Genomic DNA, 21,629 nt, shown 5'->3' with positions numbered 1-21,629 from the left:
AGCAGCCTAAAGTGGGACAACAGTACTGGGTGGAAGGGAGGGAATCTGGCACTAGTAGCAGGTGAGTATTACATCATCCCCTCAAACTAGATTTTAATAGAAATATCTTACTTGCTGCTACTGCAAAGCTGAATTTGACAGTTTGAGGTTTCAGGATCCCAAAACTAGAGAATAAAAAACAAATGAAAGGAATCCATGTGGACCACATTTTGAAAAACGATAATTAGGCCCACCGAGAAAACGCATTCACTTTTACCAGCTAACAGGTGATAGTAAGAGGAGAAAATAGAGTCCGAGTGCCAAAACATGGTTCTCTTGATATTCTCCAAATATGTGCGAGTTAGATAGGACCAAAAGCTACCAATGGCATTAACCTCATTGTGCTTACGGTACTTCCCACGTTACTCTCATATTCTGGTCCTTAAGTTTGTAAAGTGGTGTTGATTTGTCCTTTTTATGATGGACATGTTTTGAACTTTGAAAGGATCCATCTGCATTAACATTTTCCATCATCCACAGCTCCCACTGTCAAGCATTTCATTTAACATCTGGCGCTATTTTGTTTTAAAGTACAGTCTGATATGCTACCTTATTAGCTTATCAGTATATAATGAATCTGTGAGGAAAAGTGCATCTTTGAAGAAACCAAACTGTTTTCTTAGAAACGGGTCACATGCACTGTGCTATAAAATAATCTTTTTTATGACGGACATGTTTTGAACTTTGAAAGGATCCATCTGCATTAACATTTTCCATCATCCACAGCTCCCACTGTCAAGCATTTCATTTAACATCTGGCACTATTTTGTTTTAAAGTACAGTCTGATCTGCTACCTTATTAGCTTATCAGTATATAATGAATCTGTGAGGAAAAGTGCATCTTTGAAGAAACCAAACTGTTTTCTTAGAAACGGGTCACATGCACTGTGCTATAAAATAATCTGATAGCCAGATGTCTGTGGCTCCTCTAGTTTCAGATCAGGCCCTTCTTGTATTCTAAAAGAGGTGCCTGTCATGCTTGTAAAAATAAATAATCAAATTTGCCAGAGAAACTCTGATGATGCTGATGAAATATGGAAATGTATTTTCATGATGCTGACATACCTGCCATAACAGCACAATCGGATCAGATCACCACTGTCCTGCATGAAGTGGAGATCTGGTTTTAATCAAATTTTAACATGGCATGTCATGCTAAAAACACTATTTTGTATTCCCAAACGCCGAAACGATCGTGTTTCAATAAAACATTGTTCATTAATCGTCGAAAATAGAATCACCACTATCAGTATATGCCCATTACATGTAGCATATATAAACTGTAAACAATCATGATTGGAGCCGATTAAAACTATCCTTTGGGCAGTTTAAACAGCAGTAATAATTAGAAAGCAAGAGGTCAGGTATAAACCAACATTTCACAAATTACTCAAGTGGCTCATAATAGTTTGTGTGATGTGTTTGAAGACAGCAGTGGGTGAGCCCATTAAGCTATTTTGCATAGGTATGCTCAGGAAGTGGAACAACCCAATAGATAAATCAAAGAGATGCTAGATGCATGTAGGAGAACAAAATTACATATCAATGCTTTGAATGAACATGTTTAAACAATATGAATTATAGGTTTAGGACAACTTTGTGAACAGCAGCAATATTTCTTTGTGTCTGATTTTACTGCATATATGAAACACAAAGCATGATCACTTCATTTGTCAGAGAAGTGTTTATGTGTGATTCATTTCTGAAGCCGATTTAGGAAGCAATAAGCTGTCAATAGTATCAGCAAAGCCCAACAAAAATAAATTTCAGAACTGATCAATGGAGTTTTACTTTGCGAAACACGCCAGGAAAAAAAAAAAAAAAATGGAAGAGGAGAGGCAATGAATTTGCACATACTGCATACTGCAAACAACAAATTGACATTTGTCAACTTGGTTTTCTTCATGACAGACCCAGAGAATCCAGCAAAGAAGTTTGAACATCAGGCAATGTGTGTGTGTGTGTGTGTGATTTGGATTTTTAATGTAGCTTTAACAATTTGTCAGTCATATCTCTGCGATGTCTGCAGTGTGGCAGTTTATAGTAATGTCTAGCACTGGGGCAGCATGCCACAGACATGCAGCATGTCCCACCCAGTCACATTATCCTGACACCAGGCTGACCAGTCCTAACACTAACCTCTTAATGCTGATCACCAAGCAAGGCAGCTGTTGGTACCATTTTGGTAAGTCTTGGGTATGACCCGCCCAGAGATCAAACCCACAACCTCCTGCATCCAAGATGGATGCTCTAACCACTAGGCCACCGGAGTAGTCAAACATCAGGCAAATCCGGTCTCTAGTGAGTGTAGTGATAAACACTAATGACACCTGCATCACCCTCAAACCCCTTAATAAATTTATATTTGAGTTGTAGCAATTGCAATGTTGTGTGAGAAATAATATTAAAAAAGGGGACATTTTGGGAATTTGGAAATTGGAGTCTGAGCTTTTGGAACTTCATTCAGGGCTTATGATTTATTTTAAAGTCACCAGCTGTGGATCTGTGTCCAAAAATGTTTCTTTGAGCACTGTACAGTTGCTATTTAATATCCAATAAGGAATGTACTCTTAAACTATTCTTATGCAACAGTCATCTTTTTAAGAATATCCTCAATGTGACATGAGTGGAATTAAAGAGATTTTAAGAAAAAAATTACAAAATAAATTTTTTATTGCTTTATTTTAATTTTATTTTTAATGTACTAAAAAGGTGTAATCCATACAATTTTCCAAAGCTTGTTAAGTTTAGTCTTTTGGAAACTGCTCCAAAATAAGATTTTTCACTAACATAAGCTCAGCCAAAGTTAGACTTTCTTAAATCAGTGCTTTGCTTCTATCTTTTCCATAATGCTGTATTTAGGTTTCATGTTCAACAATTTCCATAATGCTGTATTTAGGTTTCATGTCCAACAATTTCCATAATGCTGTATTTAGGTTTCATGTCCACCAATTTCCATAATGCTGTATTTAGGTTTCATGTCCATCAATTTCCATAATGCTGTATTTAGGTTTCTTGTCCATCAATTTCCATAATGCTGTATTTAGGTTTCATGTCCAACAATTTCCATAATACTGTATTTAGGTTTCATGTCCAATGTCCAACAATACCAAAGACTCCTTGCTTCAGACAGGTATTTTGATTAAAAAAATATCTTTACTTTGTAATTTCATTTTTTAATTCTTGTTTTTCAGTCTATCTTAACCTTTATAAGGCAATATAGTTTTGTAGCAGGGTTAAATTGTTTGAGAAAATGAATGAAAACTGCACTCTTAATTCTAATTAATTAAATGTGACTGTTCTTCACTAAATTTTGAAATACTGCTGAAAGAGGGTCTGTCTTGCATGCTGTTTTGTCCATCTAGCATGTACATTAGACTCATGTTCAACATCATCCTTTTTGGGTTAAAAAAACACTAATAGATATCATTCACACTTATAATCTGATATACTTCATAACCAATATCATGGTCACCATCAACAGCCAATATCTGCCAAATAAAATGATCATCTGATGATGAACCATGCTGGGAATCAGTCATTTTGGTGTTCTAGGTAGCACATATTTAAACATGCATTTGCAAAATTTCCTTGAAGCAATGTTCACACTATGACAGAATGCTTGTTCTAGGATGACATGTAACAATCAAATTTAGTTAAACCAAAGAACCCAGATGTATAAACAGTTGCCTAAATATGAAGAGAGACAGACGTTGCGTCAAGTGCTATGATACCTTTATTGCCGGCATTACTTATGTCACAGCAAACACTCTAAGGGTTGATAGTTAAATAAAAATTTTATATTGTGCAGAGTACATTTTTATATGTGCTACTTTAAACAAATATGCAGGAGTTCTAGTGCATCAATAGCCTCCAAGTGTGCAAATTTGTATAAATTTTGCACATTTCTTGCATTTACATGCCCTACCATCATCTCTGAAGAAGCAAAGTTATATACCTTCTTCAAGGACACAGATAAAAATGCCATTGGTGGAATTACAACCCAGGACCTTCTAATTTTAAGTCCACTGTGCCTACCACTAGCCCATGCTGCTACTTCATATATGAGGTACAAATTAAACTAAAAATGTGAGTCAACAATACTGGCATCCCAAAAATATAGTATAATTGAAAACAGCTTAGTTCAGTATGCAGTGAGAAGTTCTATTTCAATCATAGGTTGTAATCAGTTGATTTCTGTCAGAAAAGGCTGCAGATCCAACTTTAATCTTGCTTTCATATTACAAAGCCTTGCAACAAATTTATTTCCAAACCCAAAGTCCTTTAAAAATTATTGTGACTGATGGACAAGAATAAGTATGTGTGTGTGTGTGTGTGATTTAGATTTTTAATGTAGTTTTAACAATGTTCCAGTCATATCGCTACAATGTCTGCAGTGTGGCAGTTTAAAGTGATGTCTGGCACTGGGGGGCATCATGCCACAGACATGTAACATTATGTCCCACCCCACCCCAGTCACATCCTGACACCAGGCCGACCAATCCTAACACTAACCTCTTAATGCTGAGCGCCTAGCAAGGAAGCTGTTAGTACCAATTTTATAAGTCTTTGGTACGACTTGGCCAGGATTTGAACCCAGTACCTCCCGCATCTGTGTGTGTGTGTGTGGGGAAGAGAAACGCTCTAACCACTAGGCCACCGGAGTGGTCAGGCATAAGTAATACTATTACCGTATATACTTACTTTCAAGTCCAACTGCAAATGGCACATACCCAGATCTGACCTCACATGATGTCCTGATAGATCTAGGTCTATGCAGTTAATTATGAGTAATCATTTGAACAACACTGACCCTGATCTGCCAGCACATAATGCAATGGCAGATCAGGATTTATGTTTTTCAGTTGGATTCAACTTGTAACAGAGTACATGCATGTTATTTCTACCCTTCAATAAAATAAGATGCATGCATAAAGATTCTTACCCCTTTCATCAATTTCCTTGCAAGAGGGACAGATGTCATACTTTCCAATCTTTAACAAAAATTTACACTCCACGTGTGACCCTTGTGATCCACACCAGTCACACAATATTATCTCCCATTTGCTGAAATAAAGATAGCATAAGAAATATAGTTTCAAGATGAAGTCTGCCTGCTGCATGTTCTATTTCTGTTTTAAGTTAATGTGAATAACAGAAGTCCGGTATTAGTACAGTAACAGCCAAGAGTATCAAATGGACTGGCACTCATATGAACATAAAATGGGTCTGCCATCTGGAATTAAAAAATACTAAAAAAAACATGAAAGATACAAAGCTAGTTGGTATTACTCTGATCCAGCTACAAGTCATGTATATACATGTACCTGTCAGTGCTAAAATTACTGTTAGAAGAGATGCTGACAGGATTTTATCTAAAGGGGGAAGCTTTCTATATGTCTCCTAAAAAAGGGATATTAGAAATGACCTGAGGTCAATATTTACCAAACACTTCAATATCTTTCTTCCTGCTCCACTCTGTTAAGAGTCCTATTGAAATCAAAGTTTTTCAAGATGTCACCAAAAATAAGCATTAATCAACTGACTGCTTCTGAGTGTAATCTGTTCTTATCTGTGCATGAATACTGTTCTGTGCTGAGAACCTCCCTCCATTAACAGTCTGCTGTCTGAAGGGGCATTATACGCAGCTAGCTTGAACAAGTTTGGTTCTTTGTGGTTGTTATTGATATGTACAATTTTCCAAAGCTCACATGCATTGTCTTTCGGAAGCTTCTGCTCCAATATAAGATTTTCACTAACATAAGCTCTGCAAAAGTTTCACTTTCTTAAATCAGTGCTTTACTGACTACTATGCCAGAATTTGTATCTGTTTTATAATGCTATATTTAGGTTTCAAGTCCATTAATACTATAGTCTTCTTGTTCAGACAGAAGTATTTTTATCAAAAAAGTATCTTTGCTTGTTAATTTCATTTTTTAAATTCATTTTTGGGTTCAAAATTACTCACTGGCATCTCCATAAACACTTTCCCAGCTCCAATAATTTGATATACTTCATAATTTTAAAAATCATTGCCATCATCAGCAGTATCTGCCAAACAAAATCATCAAAGATAAAACACACTGGGAATCAGCCATTTTGGGTTTTCTAGGTAGTCCATATTTTATATACTTATATGTAAAACTTCTTGATGCAATTTTTAAGACTACAACATAGTTCTTGTTCCAGGGTCCAATATGCCAATTAAATTTAATTTAACAACCATTCAATGTCGATTTGAAGAATGCAGATGTGTAAAGAGTTGCCTACCTGAAAAAAAGACCGATGTGGCAGCAAGCACAATGAAACATCTAATAGCACTTGCAGATCGAACAGCTAATAAAACTGCATACTGTGCACAGTACATTTTCAAACTAATTTGTGGAACTCCTATTCAAAAGTGCAAATCATAACAATTTTGCAAGATTCACTGAATCACACAAACTGACAGCATATGTGTTAGTTAACATAATTTGTTGAAGATTTAATGACAGAAAATGATAACTGTTAATGACTGATTGATGATAAAACAAACAGAACCAAAAATTACTGAAACTGAAATGTGAACTGAAAAAGGCACATATGGAACATTAGTTTAAATAATACAGCTTTCCCCACATTGCATAATACCCTGTAACTGAAGATTTGACAAACGATCTGCAAATGATTAAAGGCAATTTTAGGTTTTGCAAAAACATGTTACCCAGAATTAAATTATTTTTTCTCAGCTTGCTCTGGGAAAGCTGACAGGGAAATTGAGCTAGCTCATAGAAATTATGAGCATGACCCAAACAGTATCCCAACATTAGTAAAAAACAAAGATAAAATAAAATAGGTGGCATTTTATGGAAATCTGGTTCTATTAATTTCAACTTATATATATGTATATATATATGTTGTCACCTTATAACTATGTGCCAATAATTAAAGTCATACAAATATATATGCAAATAATACATGTACGTAAGAAAGAGAATGCAAATATAGAAGCACAAAAACAGACATGTATGAGCATATAGACAAATTAAAGGATGAATAGAAAAGGGTTTGGAGAGAGAGAGAGAGAGAGAGGACCACTAAGAAATAACAGAGCTGAAGGGGGGGCTTTGGGGTCCAAAAATGCATTTACATTCATATAAAACTAATCCTGGTGGACCTTATTATCATAATATATTGCAGAGTTGTTACTTCATTCCGAAAACCATTCATTAAAAAAAATAACTTTATAAAACTTTCAAGCAATACTTGAATAATTTCAAAATGTTCATTGTCACATTGACTTGTTCTCCAATAATATTAGTGCTTAAGTTATTACATGTACATGTTCACACAATAATTCAGTCACAATAATTTGTCAATTTCTGCTGCAAATATTATAGTATACCTTCCTCTTATCATAACAAATCTGTAAAATAAAATAGCCAAATACATAAATTGTACACAAATAATCACATAAATTCACTTGTCTTTTCTCCAACTGGTCACAACCTACTGATATCGATCTGCCAGTCTTGGCAAAGATTTCTTTTGCTTTCGTTGTTGTCACTACCAACTTTTTTGACTCAGTATTCAATTTTTTTTTAATCAACGAGATTATTTTTCATCTCATGCACCTCCTTGTATTGGCTGTAATTTGTGCTTCTGATATTTCTTTGTATGCAATCGAGGTTTCACAAAACAGAGGTCTCAATGATTTTTGTTATGATTTGCACTCTTGCATAAGTCTGTTGAGGTCGTGCTTATTAATTAGGCATTGTGTTCATTTCTGAGTAGCCGAATAACTATAGTGCACGTGATTTTGAAAGGATGACGTGTTAAGGATTCAAATTAAATTAAAAGATAAACCTTACGATAATAAATATTACTACTATTTGTTGCTTTCACATTCAGACTTGGACAAAATGCTGTTTGCAAATTTGGATAAGTATTTTTTGGGGTTAAATGCATACATGCCAGCCATTATGGTTTCGTCTTAATCATTTCACCTTTTTTCAACAAATTACATTTTATCTTCTCCAGTATATGGATTACACTGTTTTGGTAAATTAAACAATAAAGTATATGTGTGTGATTTGGATTTTTTAACATAACTTTAAAAAAATTTCAGTTGTATCGCTACGATGTCTGCAGTGTTGCATTTTATAGTGCAGTCTAGCACTGGGTTATCATGCCGCAGACATGTAGCATGATGTCCCACCCAGTCACATTATCCTGACACCAGGCCGACCAGTCCTAACACTAACCTCTTAATGCTGATTGCCAAGCAAGGTAGCTGTAAGTACCATTTTTATAAGTCTTTGGTATGACTCTGACGGGGATCGAACCCATGACTCCTGCATCCGAGGCAAACCCTCTAATCACTAGGCCACTGGAGTGGTTAAACAATAAAGTAAATAAAAATCAGTAAAAAGTTGTCTTTATCATTTTTAGTTTCATCCCTTTAATTCCACTTGTATTAATTTGAGAATCTGCTTCAAAAACATCACTGCTACATAAGTTTCCTTGATTTCTATTTATAGCAACTGTATATGACCCATTTTATTTCCAAGAAAACAGACGAGTTTCATCAATGTGAACTTAGCTTAACAGATTCATTATAGTCATAATAAAAAGTCATAATAAAATTAGGTGGCTAACAATCTATGGTTTTATAGAAAATGATGCCAGATTAGAAGCAAGATGCTTTACGGTGTGACTTGTGGATATTATACGACGAAAACTGTTAGAACAGATGGATCTTTGCAAACTTCAAAACATGTCAGATCAGAAAAAAAAAGGACAAATCAACACCGCTTTACAAACTTTAAAAAGAAGAATATGAGAGTAATGTAATTCAGCACTCAGGATTGAGCACTTGAATGCTCATTGCAAAATATGTAAAAATAAATTCACGATCATCCAGTTCTGTGATTAAGACGACTCGCTTGATATTTGTTTTGGAAGGTGCGACGTATTACTGTCTCAAACAATAGCCTTGTGTAACGTGTTCCCAAGTCGACTGATGGGATATCAATTTTAATACATGAATAATTAAAGAATTACAAATAAGTAAAATTTACAAGATTTTGTGTCTCTTTATTCCTGGCATTATAATGGATATTTATCCACTTCCTGTATGCCCAACATGCTTGTGAGAGGGGACTGCAACTTTTGCTGGTGGAACTCCTATTTTCACCAAAATTCGAGTGATTTCTCTCTCCCTCTCACACACACAACTTATGGTAGAAACTATAAAGTGGGACCCTTTAACATCTTGTAAGGACCCTATAAAATTTAAATGTGGGGGTCCTCAGGACTCCATAAAATATCAATTTAACGGAAGCCCTGAGCTAGTACACTTACATGTTATGTCATATGTGTATAAATTACCATGAAGAGTGTGTTATTTGATATTTTGTAGTATCTCATTCACTTCTGTCACATTTTGGTGTCACAACATGAAACAGTTACAACACTGGTAACCATTAATCACGCTCTCATTTGATATATTTTAATGTCAAATTCAATTTGGCATTTTCACCCAATCAGATACTCATAAGCTATACTAATAATGTAAAGGTCATGAGCGTTAGATACATTTCTTGAAGTTTTAAATGGGTAAAATTAAGAATACTTTCTTCAAGCTAGGATCAGCCTAGCTCAATTCCACTAATCTGGGATCAACCCAGAATACACTCTTATGTTTGGGATCAGCCTAGCATAAATTTAGTTAAGATGGGATCATCCCAGAACACACTTGTATGCTACGATCAGCCGAGCACATAGTCTACTTAAGCTGGGATCAGCCCATAATACACCTGAATGTTGGGATCAGCCTAGCACGTAGTCTACTTTTGTTGGGACTAGCCCAGTATACACCTAAATGCTGGGATCAGCCTAGCAGATTTTGAGCTGGGATCAGCCTAGAAGTCTACAGAAGCTGGGATCAGCCCAGAATACATGATAATGCTGGAATCAGCCTAGCATAGATGAACTAGAAGATGGGATCAGCCCACCACAATACACTATTATGCTGGGATCAGCTTAGTGCATAACATACCTTAAGCTGGGATAAGCCCAGAATACACTTGAATGCTGGAATCAGCCTAGCACAGAGTTTACTTTAGCTGGAATCAGCCTAGAAGCAATTATACTTGAGCTGGAATCAGCCCAGTATACACTGTAATGCTGGGATCATCCTAGCAATGATTGGAAATCATAATCTTGTACATTCAGAATCTAGCCCATGGGTAGCCCCCACAAAGAAAGCCAAATATCTGTTAATATTTTAATTAAGAATGGACGTTATTTTAGTTATGATTTTGATGTTGTAGAATATTGGTAATAATGAGAGAGAGAGAGAGAGAGAGAGAATGATGCACACACTTGTGTATCCTATATTTTCTAACAATGCATGTATTAAAACTTTCCTTGTTCAATTCAGTATTTTTAGTTGTGCATAAATAAAGCACCGACTATGTTCAGGATTTAAGTATGTGTCTTAGTGGTTATCTCATATAGTTCCAATTTTTAATAGAGCTTATCAGTTCTTTTCTTATTTTACAGGTATCTACCTCTGTGAACCCAAGGCATCATAATGTATGAAAGGGTTTTCCTGCAAATTTGAGTTTTAAAAAGATTTTGAATTTAGAAATGATGAATCCCTTAAAATTGTCAAGATGTAAAATGTTGAAAGAAAAAAGGTTTACTGTTTCTATTATTATTTCCGTTAACTTTGTTTTAGCAGTTTAAATTTCCAGAGTACATGTTCAGAGTTGAAACTCTGCCATTTATTGATGTTTATGGAATTTCAGATTGAGCATTAGTCATTGTTGTACATGTCATACATTTAACTGAATTCCCAACATGTCAAATATCATGAGCATTCAGTTTTTAAAATCAAATTTGCTGCCATGAGCCTGTTGTTACAATCTAGGTACATGTACTTGTATCTGTGAACTGTAAGATGGCAAATGTGGATGTCGATAACAGGGAGTGGGTCAACACTGCTTGTGTTAAAATGTGTTTCTGATGGAGTTGTCATCAACAACATATTGAGTTCGAAATTTGTTGGTTAACTTTACTAGGTTTCAAATTGCAAGTGGTCATTCATATTCTTGACAAACTTGAATTTCTTAAGTTAAGTTTGGAAAATTTATTGTCTTTATCTTGTTAAAGATTGGAATACAACATTTTAACAAAGATGTAAGAAATCATTCTGGTAATATATTTTGAAATAAAGATGTTAAATTGAATACTGTTTTGAAGTATTATGCAGACCCTTACCAATTATAAATAATAAGGCATACAGAGCCATGCATAATTTAGTAGAAATAATGCATACAATGTAGATCTAAAGGGCTCTTCGTTACGGATCACTGCCATCTCACCTCTGTCTGCGGCGGTTCGAGTCTAAGATTCAGCCAATGTGGGCATGTGAGAAAGCTTGCCAGTAGCTTCTCGTGGGTCGGTGGTTCTTTCCAGGGTTTTCCGGGTTCTTCCTCCGCCATTAATACTGGCCGCCATGTATAGGCTATCGTGCTGAAAAATGGCGTTAAACCCCACAACAACAACAACAACAATGTAGATCAGTGTATGGTGACCTTGACTTTACATTTTTCATCTCATACAACATGATTATAGACAACAAATGTTCTTGTCATAAAGTTAATGAACAGAGATGTTTCCACACAAAAGTGATTTTTATGACACACCATCTTGTACATATACAAGTATGTCAACACTTTCAGCAGATAGTAAAACTAAATTTTTTTTAATGATAACGTATATTTAAAAATGTTTGAAAATTAAATTACAAATTAAAAAAAATATCTGATTAATCATATCAAACCCTTATGAAAAATAAACAATAAATTTAACATAATCTGGTAATCTTTTCTCAGTAGTAATGTTATAAAACAATCCCCTTTTCACTGAATCATTTATAAATTATCTTTACTACTTGCATGTAACATGTACATGCAAACAAAATGCACATGTGCCTTCATACCATTTTGTTAGTCTCAATTTCTTTGTTGCCAATAAAATATTACTGTAACTATTCATAAATAACAATGAAGCATTAAAGTCGGTATAAGACTGAACTAAAATCTTCTTTCTAACCACCAACATGTGAGTGTATCTAGTTTTAGAAAGGACTTTCTTAATGTAACCACTCACATTCTAGCTTCATTACAACAGTCCATTGATTGGATTGCAAGTTTATGGTTTTATTATTTGTCTACATACGTGCAGTAACAGAAGGCAATGGTTAAATAGTATTTGCTTCGCTGGTTTTTAACTCTTCTCAAATTCCACAACATAATATTGTCCCAAATGTCTGGGGCCTACATAAATGCAGTTTTACATTAAATCTTGAATAATATAATATTTAGACTTTGCTTTCTATGAGATGAATATTTTCTTGAATATATTCATCCAATTTTTGACGAAAACAGACAATCTAACAGACTAGTATTTCCCAGACAAAGCAATGTCTGCCATTATTTCCCCCGGACAGGTTCACTTATGGTTTCAAACTAATTTAAAGAAAATAATGTACATGCAGCAGTCAAAATCTTCAGGCCACTGATTCTGTTCTTAAAACACAAATTTCTATTTACAAACTATTGTTCAAGTTTTAAAAAAAAAATTTGTACGTTTTTATCATAAAATGAAGAAATAAAACAGAAGGCGAAGAAACTTTCACTTTCTTAACAGAAAAAAGCAAAGTTTTAATTTTTTAGGCGACTATAAGTAACCCACTTAGCTTGGTAGCGTGACCCCTACAATATATATATACGTGAAGGAGGAAATGTGAATATCAAGATCACTTCCATTTTTTATGGCAATCATTGTACACACAAATACCTCTTATACAAACCTTTGCAAGACTCCAAAATACTATTGAGTTTATGCAAGACTCCAAAATACTACTGAGTTTATGCAAGACTCCAAAATACTACTGAGTTTATGCAAGACTCCAACATACTACTGAGTTTATGCAAGACTCCAAAATACTACTGAGTTTATGCAAGACCATAATGAGTTATTCTGAGTAAAACACAAGATCTGAATACTTTATATCAATTAGGAGTCTATCTCACAATCTCTGATTACCCCACCCCCTTTGTCATTGTCTTGTTCCAATATGAGCTAAAATTCATTTATCTAAGGATATACACTAGGTATCATCCAAATATGAACTAGAATACTTCTTACTCCATCAAGTGGGGAAACTTATCTTTGCATGGAAAATATTACCAATTTATCAATACTGTGGGCTTTCAAATTGAAACATATTTCTTAATATGGAAAGATGGTAACTGTGAGACAACAATGCTTTGGCAGTTTTCAAGGAAAAATGCTGTTGTCTACAAATATTTATTACGAAAGCAAAATTAGATTTTGTCACAGGCAACTAATCATTTTATAAGCTGTAGAGCCATCAAATGCATGGTGTGATATTAAACACTGTATTTAAAGGATAGAAGGTTGCTGATTGATTGAAAATAATTAGAATTTTCAGAAGCCTGTGTGGCAGTGAATTGAAGCTGGCTTAAACCTACAAATATTTTCATTTTACTACTGGATGTAAATAGGGAATACTGACTGGGCCACATTTTTACACTCAACATCAACAAAGGAATTCTTTTCCAAAATGAGCCACATGGCATGTCATTTTCATGGCTTTAAAACTTTCCTTTTCTTCATATGATGCAAGTGTACTTTTCCCGTGTTATAATGCAAGTACAGTAATCTGACCAAGCATTATATTTATGGAAAATGGGATTTGAACTGTGTGTCCAGAGACAACAATTTTTAACTTGTGTGCACATCATTATCTGCCTGTAAATCTTAATGTTTTCTCCTTCAAACTGTACACATACAAGATATTAATAATATATTCAGGGGGCTTTATTTTTCACATAAAAAAGTTAAAAATGGACACTTTCCCTTGTGATACCTTGCTTTTCAGGTCAGCCAAATATAAATTTGCTGGTTATTTCTATTGATTAGTAAGCCTACCTTCCATCATTATTCCAATCTCGCCCTTCCAAGCACTTGCATTTCTTGGCATCACAGTGTTTATAGCGCTCCAGCAGATCCCCAAAGGCATTAGGCTCTTGCTCCCAGGCAGCATCTCTGCAGGAAAAAAATAAAAACCAGTTTTTAAAGCCAAAACAAAATCTAGAGGCAATATGGCATGAGATCACTCCTCTGGCTGACATCTGCCTAATGGCCAAATGTAAAGACAATAAGCAGAAAAACTTGGGTGAATACCATGCTTTCTGGAAAACTTTCTACCAGTTCTATGAACACATTCCAAAACCGATTGTTGAAAAGCTTCTCTATTTTTATATATATACTGCCATACATAACTTGTCCAACATTAAAAGTCCTTCAAGCCAAGATACTTTCGGGAAAATCTGGTTAAATTCTGTTCAAAAGTTTCAGAGAATGTAGTTTAAAGTGTTCGTTAGAATGTATAAGCATTTAATAGCACATCAGCACAATAGCAGCTATATGGTGCTAATTGAAAGTTTGATTTTGGTTTGAATATTTTAAGGCACAGCAAAATTTGACAAAGTAGATCATTCAAAATTTTAAACTCGTATGTTGATGGTATGAAAAGTAATGCTTTAAATGCACAGCATGACCCATTACATCAGTTGAAAAAATGCTTATCTAAATTTAGAAAGGGTCTACAATTGTGTTGCTTCCTCAATTTTGTAACCTCCCTGAAATACTAGTACAGACTATGAGTGATTTGCTTGGTATGGCTTGTATGGTACTTGGCATTTGGCACATCTCATACAGTATTTGGCATGGCTTGCATAGCACTTGGCATTGCTTATATGGCACTTGTCATCTGGCATGGCTTGTATGGTACCTGGCATGGCTTTCATGGTATTTGGCATGGCTTGTATGGTATTTGCATGGCTTGCATAGCACTTGGCATTGCTTATATGGCACTTGTCATCTGGCATGGCTTGTATGGTACCTGGCATGGCTTTCATGGTATTTGGCATGGCTTACAGGGTACTAGCAGACCTACCAACCCTGACAAGACCGTCTCAATAGATAGTTCATCTTTTCAGTAAGTTTGAGGAGTTTTCATTAAGGTACAATAAAATATCGTATACTGCAATTGTAAAGCTGGAAAAAATGTATTTAAAAAAGGTATTCAAGTTATGCAGCAACAGTAAATATGCTCAGCTGAAAAGTTTGTAAAGAATACATTAGACCTTATTTATCTCTTAGAACAGTTGCACCAACTTCAGTTCCAAACCCTATGCAACTCAACAGCTTTTTTCTATCTCTCAACTTGGTGTAATTCTTTTCCATTTCACACGACAACAACAATTATATCTCCCTCCAGAAGACACCCAAATTGACACATGATGTCCAGTTATGTCCCTTCCTGACAATATTCACAAGAATCTGAATATTCCATTTAATTCTTCTGTACTGATTATTCACACTTTTTAAGAGGCTTAATTTCCATTTCATCTTAAACATGTATTGCTTGCTAGGTGCCATTTAAAAAAAAATTATATAATCAACAGTTTGATCATGCAGACACTTTTTAAAGCTTCTGTAGTAATGCTGTAAAGCAGTGATTCTCAAACTCTGTGCCGCGGCACACTAGTGTGCTGCGAGAGATTTACAGGTATGCCATGGGAGTTTTGAAAAATATTTAAAATTGCTAGCGTTTGAAACCTTGAACATATCGAAAAATTAAATGGTAAATCAATGTCGCAAAAGTTAAAAAAGTAACATATATAAAAACGCAATATCTGTCAGTCTGTCATTCATTGGTTCCTTTCGTAACGCGAGACTTGTGCGAGATCTCATCGCCGAAATTCGAAATTCTGGACACACTGAGAGACCTACAATCGGCACTGCAGCATTACTTCCCATCACATGCAAACGATGAATATGGATGGGTGATCAATCCATTCGGAAACAATGAAACTACAAATCTTACAACCGAAGAAGAAGAACAGCTCATTGATTTAAAAAACGATAAATTTGTTCAGTCAACATTTCCCAAAAACAGCCTGGATGAGTTTTGGATCTCAATCAAGAAGACATATCCTGCAATCATTTCAAAAGCAATCAAAGTAATTCTGCCATTTGTGTCTTCATGGTTTTGTGAGTTTGGATTTTCAGCATTGACTGAAATCAAATCGAAAGACAGAGAGAGACCTCTTAAAATCGACAATGAAATGCACACTTGTTTGTTGACTTTGGAGCCTCGCTTCAATCTGATTTGCTCTCTAAAGCAGGCACATCCTTCACATTAAATTTCAAATTAAATATATATGTAAAAATAAATAAGTTCTTCACGACTAAAATTGTTAAATATTTTCAGGTGTGCCGTGAAATTTTTTAGATCTTTTTGGTGCGCCGCAAAACAAAAAGGTTTGAGAAACATTGCTGTAAAGTTATTCTGGTTCCTTGACTGACTAAACTAAATCAAAAATGCAACTCAGATCCAAATCAAACATGGAAAAGCCCATTATCCAGATTTTACCACAACAATCATATTTCTGTAGTTTTTGCTTTTACATCGTAAATCTATATTTTAAGGGTCACTTTGGAAGACTTGCGGAAAAATCTTAAAGTTTGGCAGGTCTGTACTTGGCATGGCTTGCATGGTATTTGGTACAGCTTACATGGTATTTCAAATGGTATACATTTTAAACATGCAGTGACTTCAGCATGATGAAAGGCAACAAATCTACAATTTCTTATACTTTAAACTATTTGAATTCTGTTGATTTAGTTTCCTCTTTTTATGACATACTGGTTGAGCTTAACATTTCTATACTAAATTATTGCTATATTCTATGTGCTAATATTTACTATAAGATTATTACTGACTTGTTTCAACATGTAACATATTTCTCGAGATAAATTAGGATGAAGCTTTGCATCTTTCTCCTTGTTCTTCTTTGGTACGTCTATATAGAAAATAGCAAGATCAAGAAAATTTCTCAATCAGGAAAGATGTTTAAAATTATTCTCCACTACTTTCCTGCTGATTCAATAAAAGGTCCAAGTGGGAGTTCACCTTAATTGACAGCTGCCTAATAATTAAATGCAAGAGCACTTGCCAAAGAAATCTGGGTCAGTGGAATGCTTTCTTCAGAAATGTCTTTCAGTGTGGTTGATTTCATGTTATAAAAACAACTGTTAAGGAATTTTTTGGTAGTTTTTTTGTCTGTTTCCAAACTTGATGGCACATCATCATAAGTTGCCCAATACTGAATAGTCTCAATACCAGAATCATTTCTTTCAAAGTTCACCAAATTTTGTTAACCCTTTAAGCCTCCCCTACATATCTGGCATTACTGCCTGATTTACTCAGACATACCTGCTAACTTTTTGAGATAAAAAATAATTATACAACCAACTCACAGAATAGGTCAGTTTTATTCACAGGTGACTTATTGACATTTTTTCCCACAAAATCAGTAGCATATCAAAGAACAGTGTAGCACAAACGTGTGTGTGTGTGTTTTGGATTTTAACAAAGCCTAAAAAATGTTCAGTCATATTGCTATGTCTGCAGTGTGGCAGTCTATAGTGATGTCTAGCACTGGGGCATCATGTAGAATAATGTCAAACCCAGTCACATTATTCTGACACCAAGCCGACCAGTCCTAACACTAACCTCATATGTTGAGCGCCTAGTGAGGCAGCTGTTAGTACCATTTTACAAGTCTTTGGTGTGACTCAACTGGGGTTCACAACTGCAACTTCCTGTATCTGGGGCAGATGCTCTAACCACTAGGTCATCTGTAGCACAAATAATGAAAATATACAACTATTTACCTACTAATCACAAGTAAATAAAATAATACCAATGTTGAAAATTTACCTTACAGTAATACAAATTTTAAAAGCATTAATAAAAAGTCCAAGAAGTTTGAGCATTAAATTATTCACATAGCTGGAATTATTCTACTATTGTCTCTAGTTGCACTTTTATATTTATTTAACAACTCTTGACTATGCTCCTTATCATAAAGGCGGTTCCCATAAAATATACATGGGACCCAGGGAATCACTCATGCCAACCTCAACGAGAGTTCTCGAGGGAGACTTTGAAACTTTTTCAGGGAGATTTCAATTATTGCAGGGAGGACTGCATCAAGGGAGAAACATGCTGAACATGTTTACAAAAAGTGAATGGTTTTCAAATAAACATACAAATTCAAATCTAAAATGGTTTATTTTTAGATAATAAATAACAATATATAAATAACAGACTGAACAAAACTTAACAGTGAAGAACATCAATTAAAACTACTCCTGGAGAGACATGGTTGTTGCTAAATAGAACACCTGTTACCTATTCAACTCCATACACATAGGCCTGCCTGTTAACTGTTAAGCAATGTAGTGTATGTTATGTTTAACAGCAATTTTAACCATTTTATATTTTTGGTACACATCTATTATGTGTGGAAAAATTTAACAGTAAAATCCGATTGTTATAGCTGTGTAATTATTTTGAGAGATCTCGTTCACTGTCAAGTCAGTGAGGCCGCATGACCAACCATAGCTGCCATTTCTCATACTAGAAATTTACATGTTTTTCTTCTGTGTCTACGTCAAGTGAACGTCCAGAAATTGAGTTTCAAGCCAGCAGGAACTGGGCAACAGGTTTTTTAAAGCGACACAACCTCGTGCTTCGTTCAAGGACAACAATGGGCCAGCATCTTCCAGAAGATTTGGAGGAGAAAATAAAATTATTCCACGAATTCGTAAAGACAAGAAGAGAAGAAGACGATTTTGAAGACAAGATGATAATTAACATGGATGAAACTCCTATGTACTTTGGTCTCATTCCCAGACGAACTGTCAAAAAGAAAGGTGTTAAAAGTGAGAGAATTTGTATGAATGGTGCGGATAAAAAGCATCTAACCTTAGTACTTGCAGTTTCCGCAGCTGGAGATGTGTTGCCGCCAATAATAATTTTTAGTGGTGTGAGGGAGCTAAAAGATGTTTAGGCACCAAAAGGATGGATCGCATGTATGCAGGATAAGGGTTGGATTGATAAGGAGGTGATGCTGCAGTGGATTAAAGAGAAATATCTCAAGTATACAGAAAAGGAATGATCTCTTTTAGTGATGGATTCATTCCTGGCTCATATTACAGATGCTGTAAAACAGGCTTTGAGATGGGGTAACACGGTGCCTGAAACTCCATGCTACAGCCACTAGACGTCAGTGTAAATAAACCAGTCAAGTCCAACATGAGGAAAAGCTGGACAAATTCTATTCGTAAAGCAGCAGAGGGCCTTCCCAAGGAAAATGACAAAACATCTCGTATTAAGAGTGCAGATAATCAAACAGTTGTGGACTGGATTGTGAAATCAGTCGAATTGCTTCGGGACAAGCCAGATCTGATCCGAAAATCATTTAAAGTGGTATTAACAAAAACATGAATGGATGTGAGGACAATATCATAAGAGATACTGAAAGTGATGGCTGTGACACAATGAACAGCACGAATTTGATGGATTTGAGCATGAGGAGGTTGAGTGGGCAATTAAGAATGTGGATAGATTGAAGGATTTAAATTAAATACATTAGCGGCATTCAAGTTTGTTCAGCAGTACTTGGATTATGTCAGATATCACTGCTGTGTAAATAAAAGATGTTCGGTTTCGGAATTTGTATGTTTATCAATCACTCTGTACCGTCACTATCTACCGGTATCTCTCTTTCTTTCTCTCTGAGAATATATTTGTACGTAATTACAGTGAATAGTTATACTGTGCTCATCAATAGTTATTTTGCCAAAATAAGTTGTGTAACGAGCACGAACGGCAAATAAACCTTGACATTTAATATAAATAAACTTTGTTGAAGCATAAATTAGAACAGAAAAAGTTAAACCCATTCTCGTATACACACACGATTCATTCTTAATAAAGCTCTTGTTCTTAGCAAATTTGCATCTAGGAAGAAAAGCGTAAACAAACAATACTCACAGCGTTTTCTTTAATAAAATTTATGTTTGAGTGCATTTTCCGACATGTAATTTTCGAATGATTTAAAAGGTGTCCCACAAGTTACGACTGAAAAAACAATGATGTGTCCCAAAACATAGTGCACAAAAAAATTACTTTTAAAATAAATGTATGGTGTCCCAACATATATGGTAAATACGGTACATCAGCGTAAGTTGATATATATTCCTCATGGTAATTCTGTTTGATTTTCATCTTGGCTTACATTTGGCCATATCTGATTATGCAGATGTTTTTTAATCATCAGCCAACATTCTTTCACTTTTAATGTAATGCCACCATGATATATATGCTTACTGGAAGGTCCCAATGTAACAAATGGCTGGCAATGCTCTAAATAAAACAGTAAACAAATATGGCGAAGGTATGCTCTCACAGGACTCTGCCCATGTTTTCGAGATGAGGAAAAACAAACAACCCCCCCCCCCCCAAACCAAACAAACAAAAATAAAATGTAAAAACAAAACAAGTTTAGTGAACAGCCTTTACATCTTGAAATCATTTTTTTAAATTTCAGGACATAAAAATCAGAATTTTTAACAGCATATGTTTGGAATGTGGAATTATGGTTCCAAAATCGGAATGATTCTGGCAAAACTGGAATTGATGGCAGGTATGCTCAGAGACACATCTAGTAGTACTGCCTGATTTCCTCAGATGTACATCTAGTATCACTACCTGATTTCCTCAGATACACATCTGGTATCACTTCCTGATTTCCTCAGATGTACATCTGGTATTGCTAACTGATTTCCTCAGATGTACATCTGGTACTGCTAACTGATTTCCTCAGATACACATCTGGTATCACTTCCTGATTTCCTCAGATGTACATCTGGTATTGCTAACTGATTTCCTCAGATGTACATCTGGTACTGCTAACTGATTTCCTCAGATACACATCTGGTATCACTAACCGATTTCCTCAGATGTACATCTGGTATTGCTAACTGATTTCCTCAGATACACATCTTGTATCACTACCTGATTTCCTCAGATGTACATCTGGTATTGCTAACTGATTTCCTCAGATACACATCTAGTATCACTACCTGATTTCCTCAGATACACATCTGGTAGTACTGCCAGATTACTTCAGATACACACCTGGTAGTACTGCCTGATTTCCTCAGATACACATCTAGTATCACTGCCAGATCTCCTCAGATACACATCTGGTATCACTGCCTGATTTCCTCAGATACACACCTGGTAGTACTGCCTGATTTCCTCAGATAAATATCTGGTATCACTACCAAATTTCCTCAGATGTACATCTGGTATCACTACCCAATTTCCTCAGAGACACATCTGGTATCACTGCCAGATTTCCTCAGATACACATCTGGTATCACTGCCTGATTTCCTCAGATACACATCTGTTAGTACTGCCTGATTTCCTCAGATAAACATCTTGTATCACTGCCCGATTTCCCCAGATAAACATCTGGTATCACTACCCGATTTCCTCAGAAACACATCTGGTAGCACCGCCTGATTTTATCAGATATACATCTGGTATCACTAATTTCCCCAGATATACATTTGGCAGTACTGCCTG

At 35.3% G+C, this 21,629-nt stretch overlaps 1 protein-coding gene across 1 annotated transcript in view; it reads right to left on the bottom strand.

Moving 5' to 3' along the window:
* LOC149808121 (uncharacterized) overlaps positions 1-21,629 on the bottom strand; it is a 92,848-nt gene that overhangs the window by 15,096 nt on the left and 56,123 nt on the right. Inside the window, exons 8-9 of the mRNA XM_089973571.1 lie at positions 14,047-14,163; positions 4,985-5,106 (exon numbers count right to left, since the gene is read on the bottom strand). Coding sequence (XP_089829697.1) covers positions 4,985-5,106; positions 14,047-14,163 — 239 coding nt within the window. The remainder of the gene's footprint in view (positions 1-4,984; positions 5,107-14,046; positions 14,164-21,629) is intronic.

The sequence above is a fragment of the Sinohyriopsis cumingii genome, chromosome 1, assembly GCF_028554795.1.
Source record: "Sinohyriopsis cumingii isolate HCF-2022 chromosome 1, ASM2855479v2, whole genome shotgun sequence".
In the NCBI taxonomy this organism is placed as follows: domain Eukaryota; kingdom Metazoa; phylum Mollusca; class Bivalvia; order Unionida; family Unionidae; genus Sinohyriopsis; species Sinohyriopsis cumingii.
Note: the sequence above shows the minus strand (reverse complement) of the source record. Positions and strands in the feature narration are given on the sequence as shown.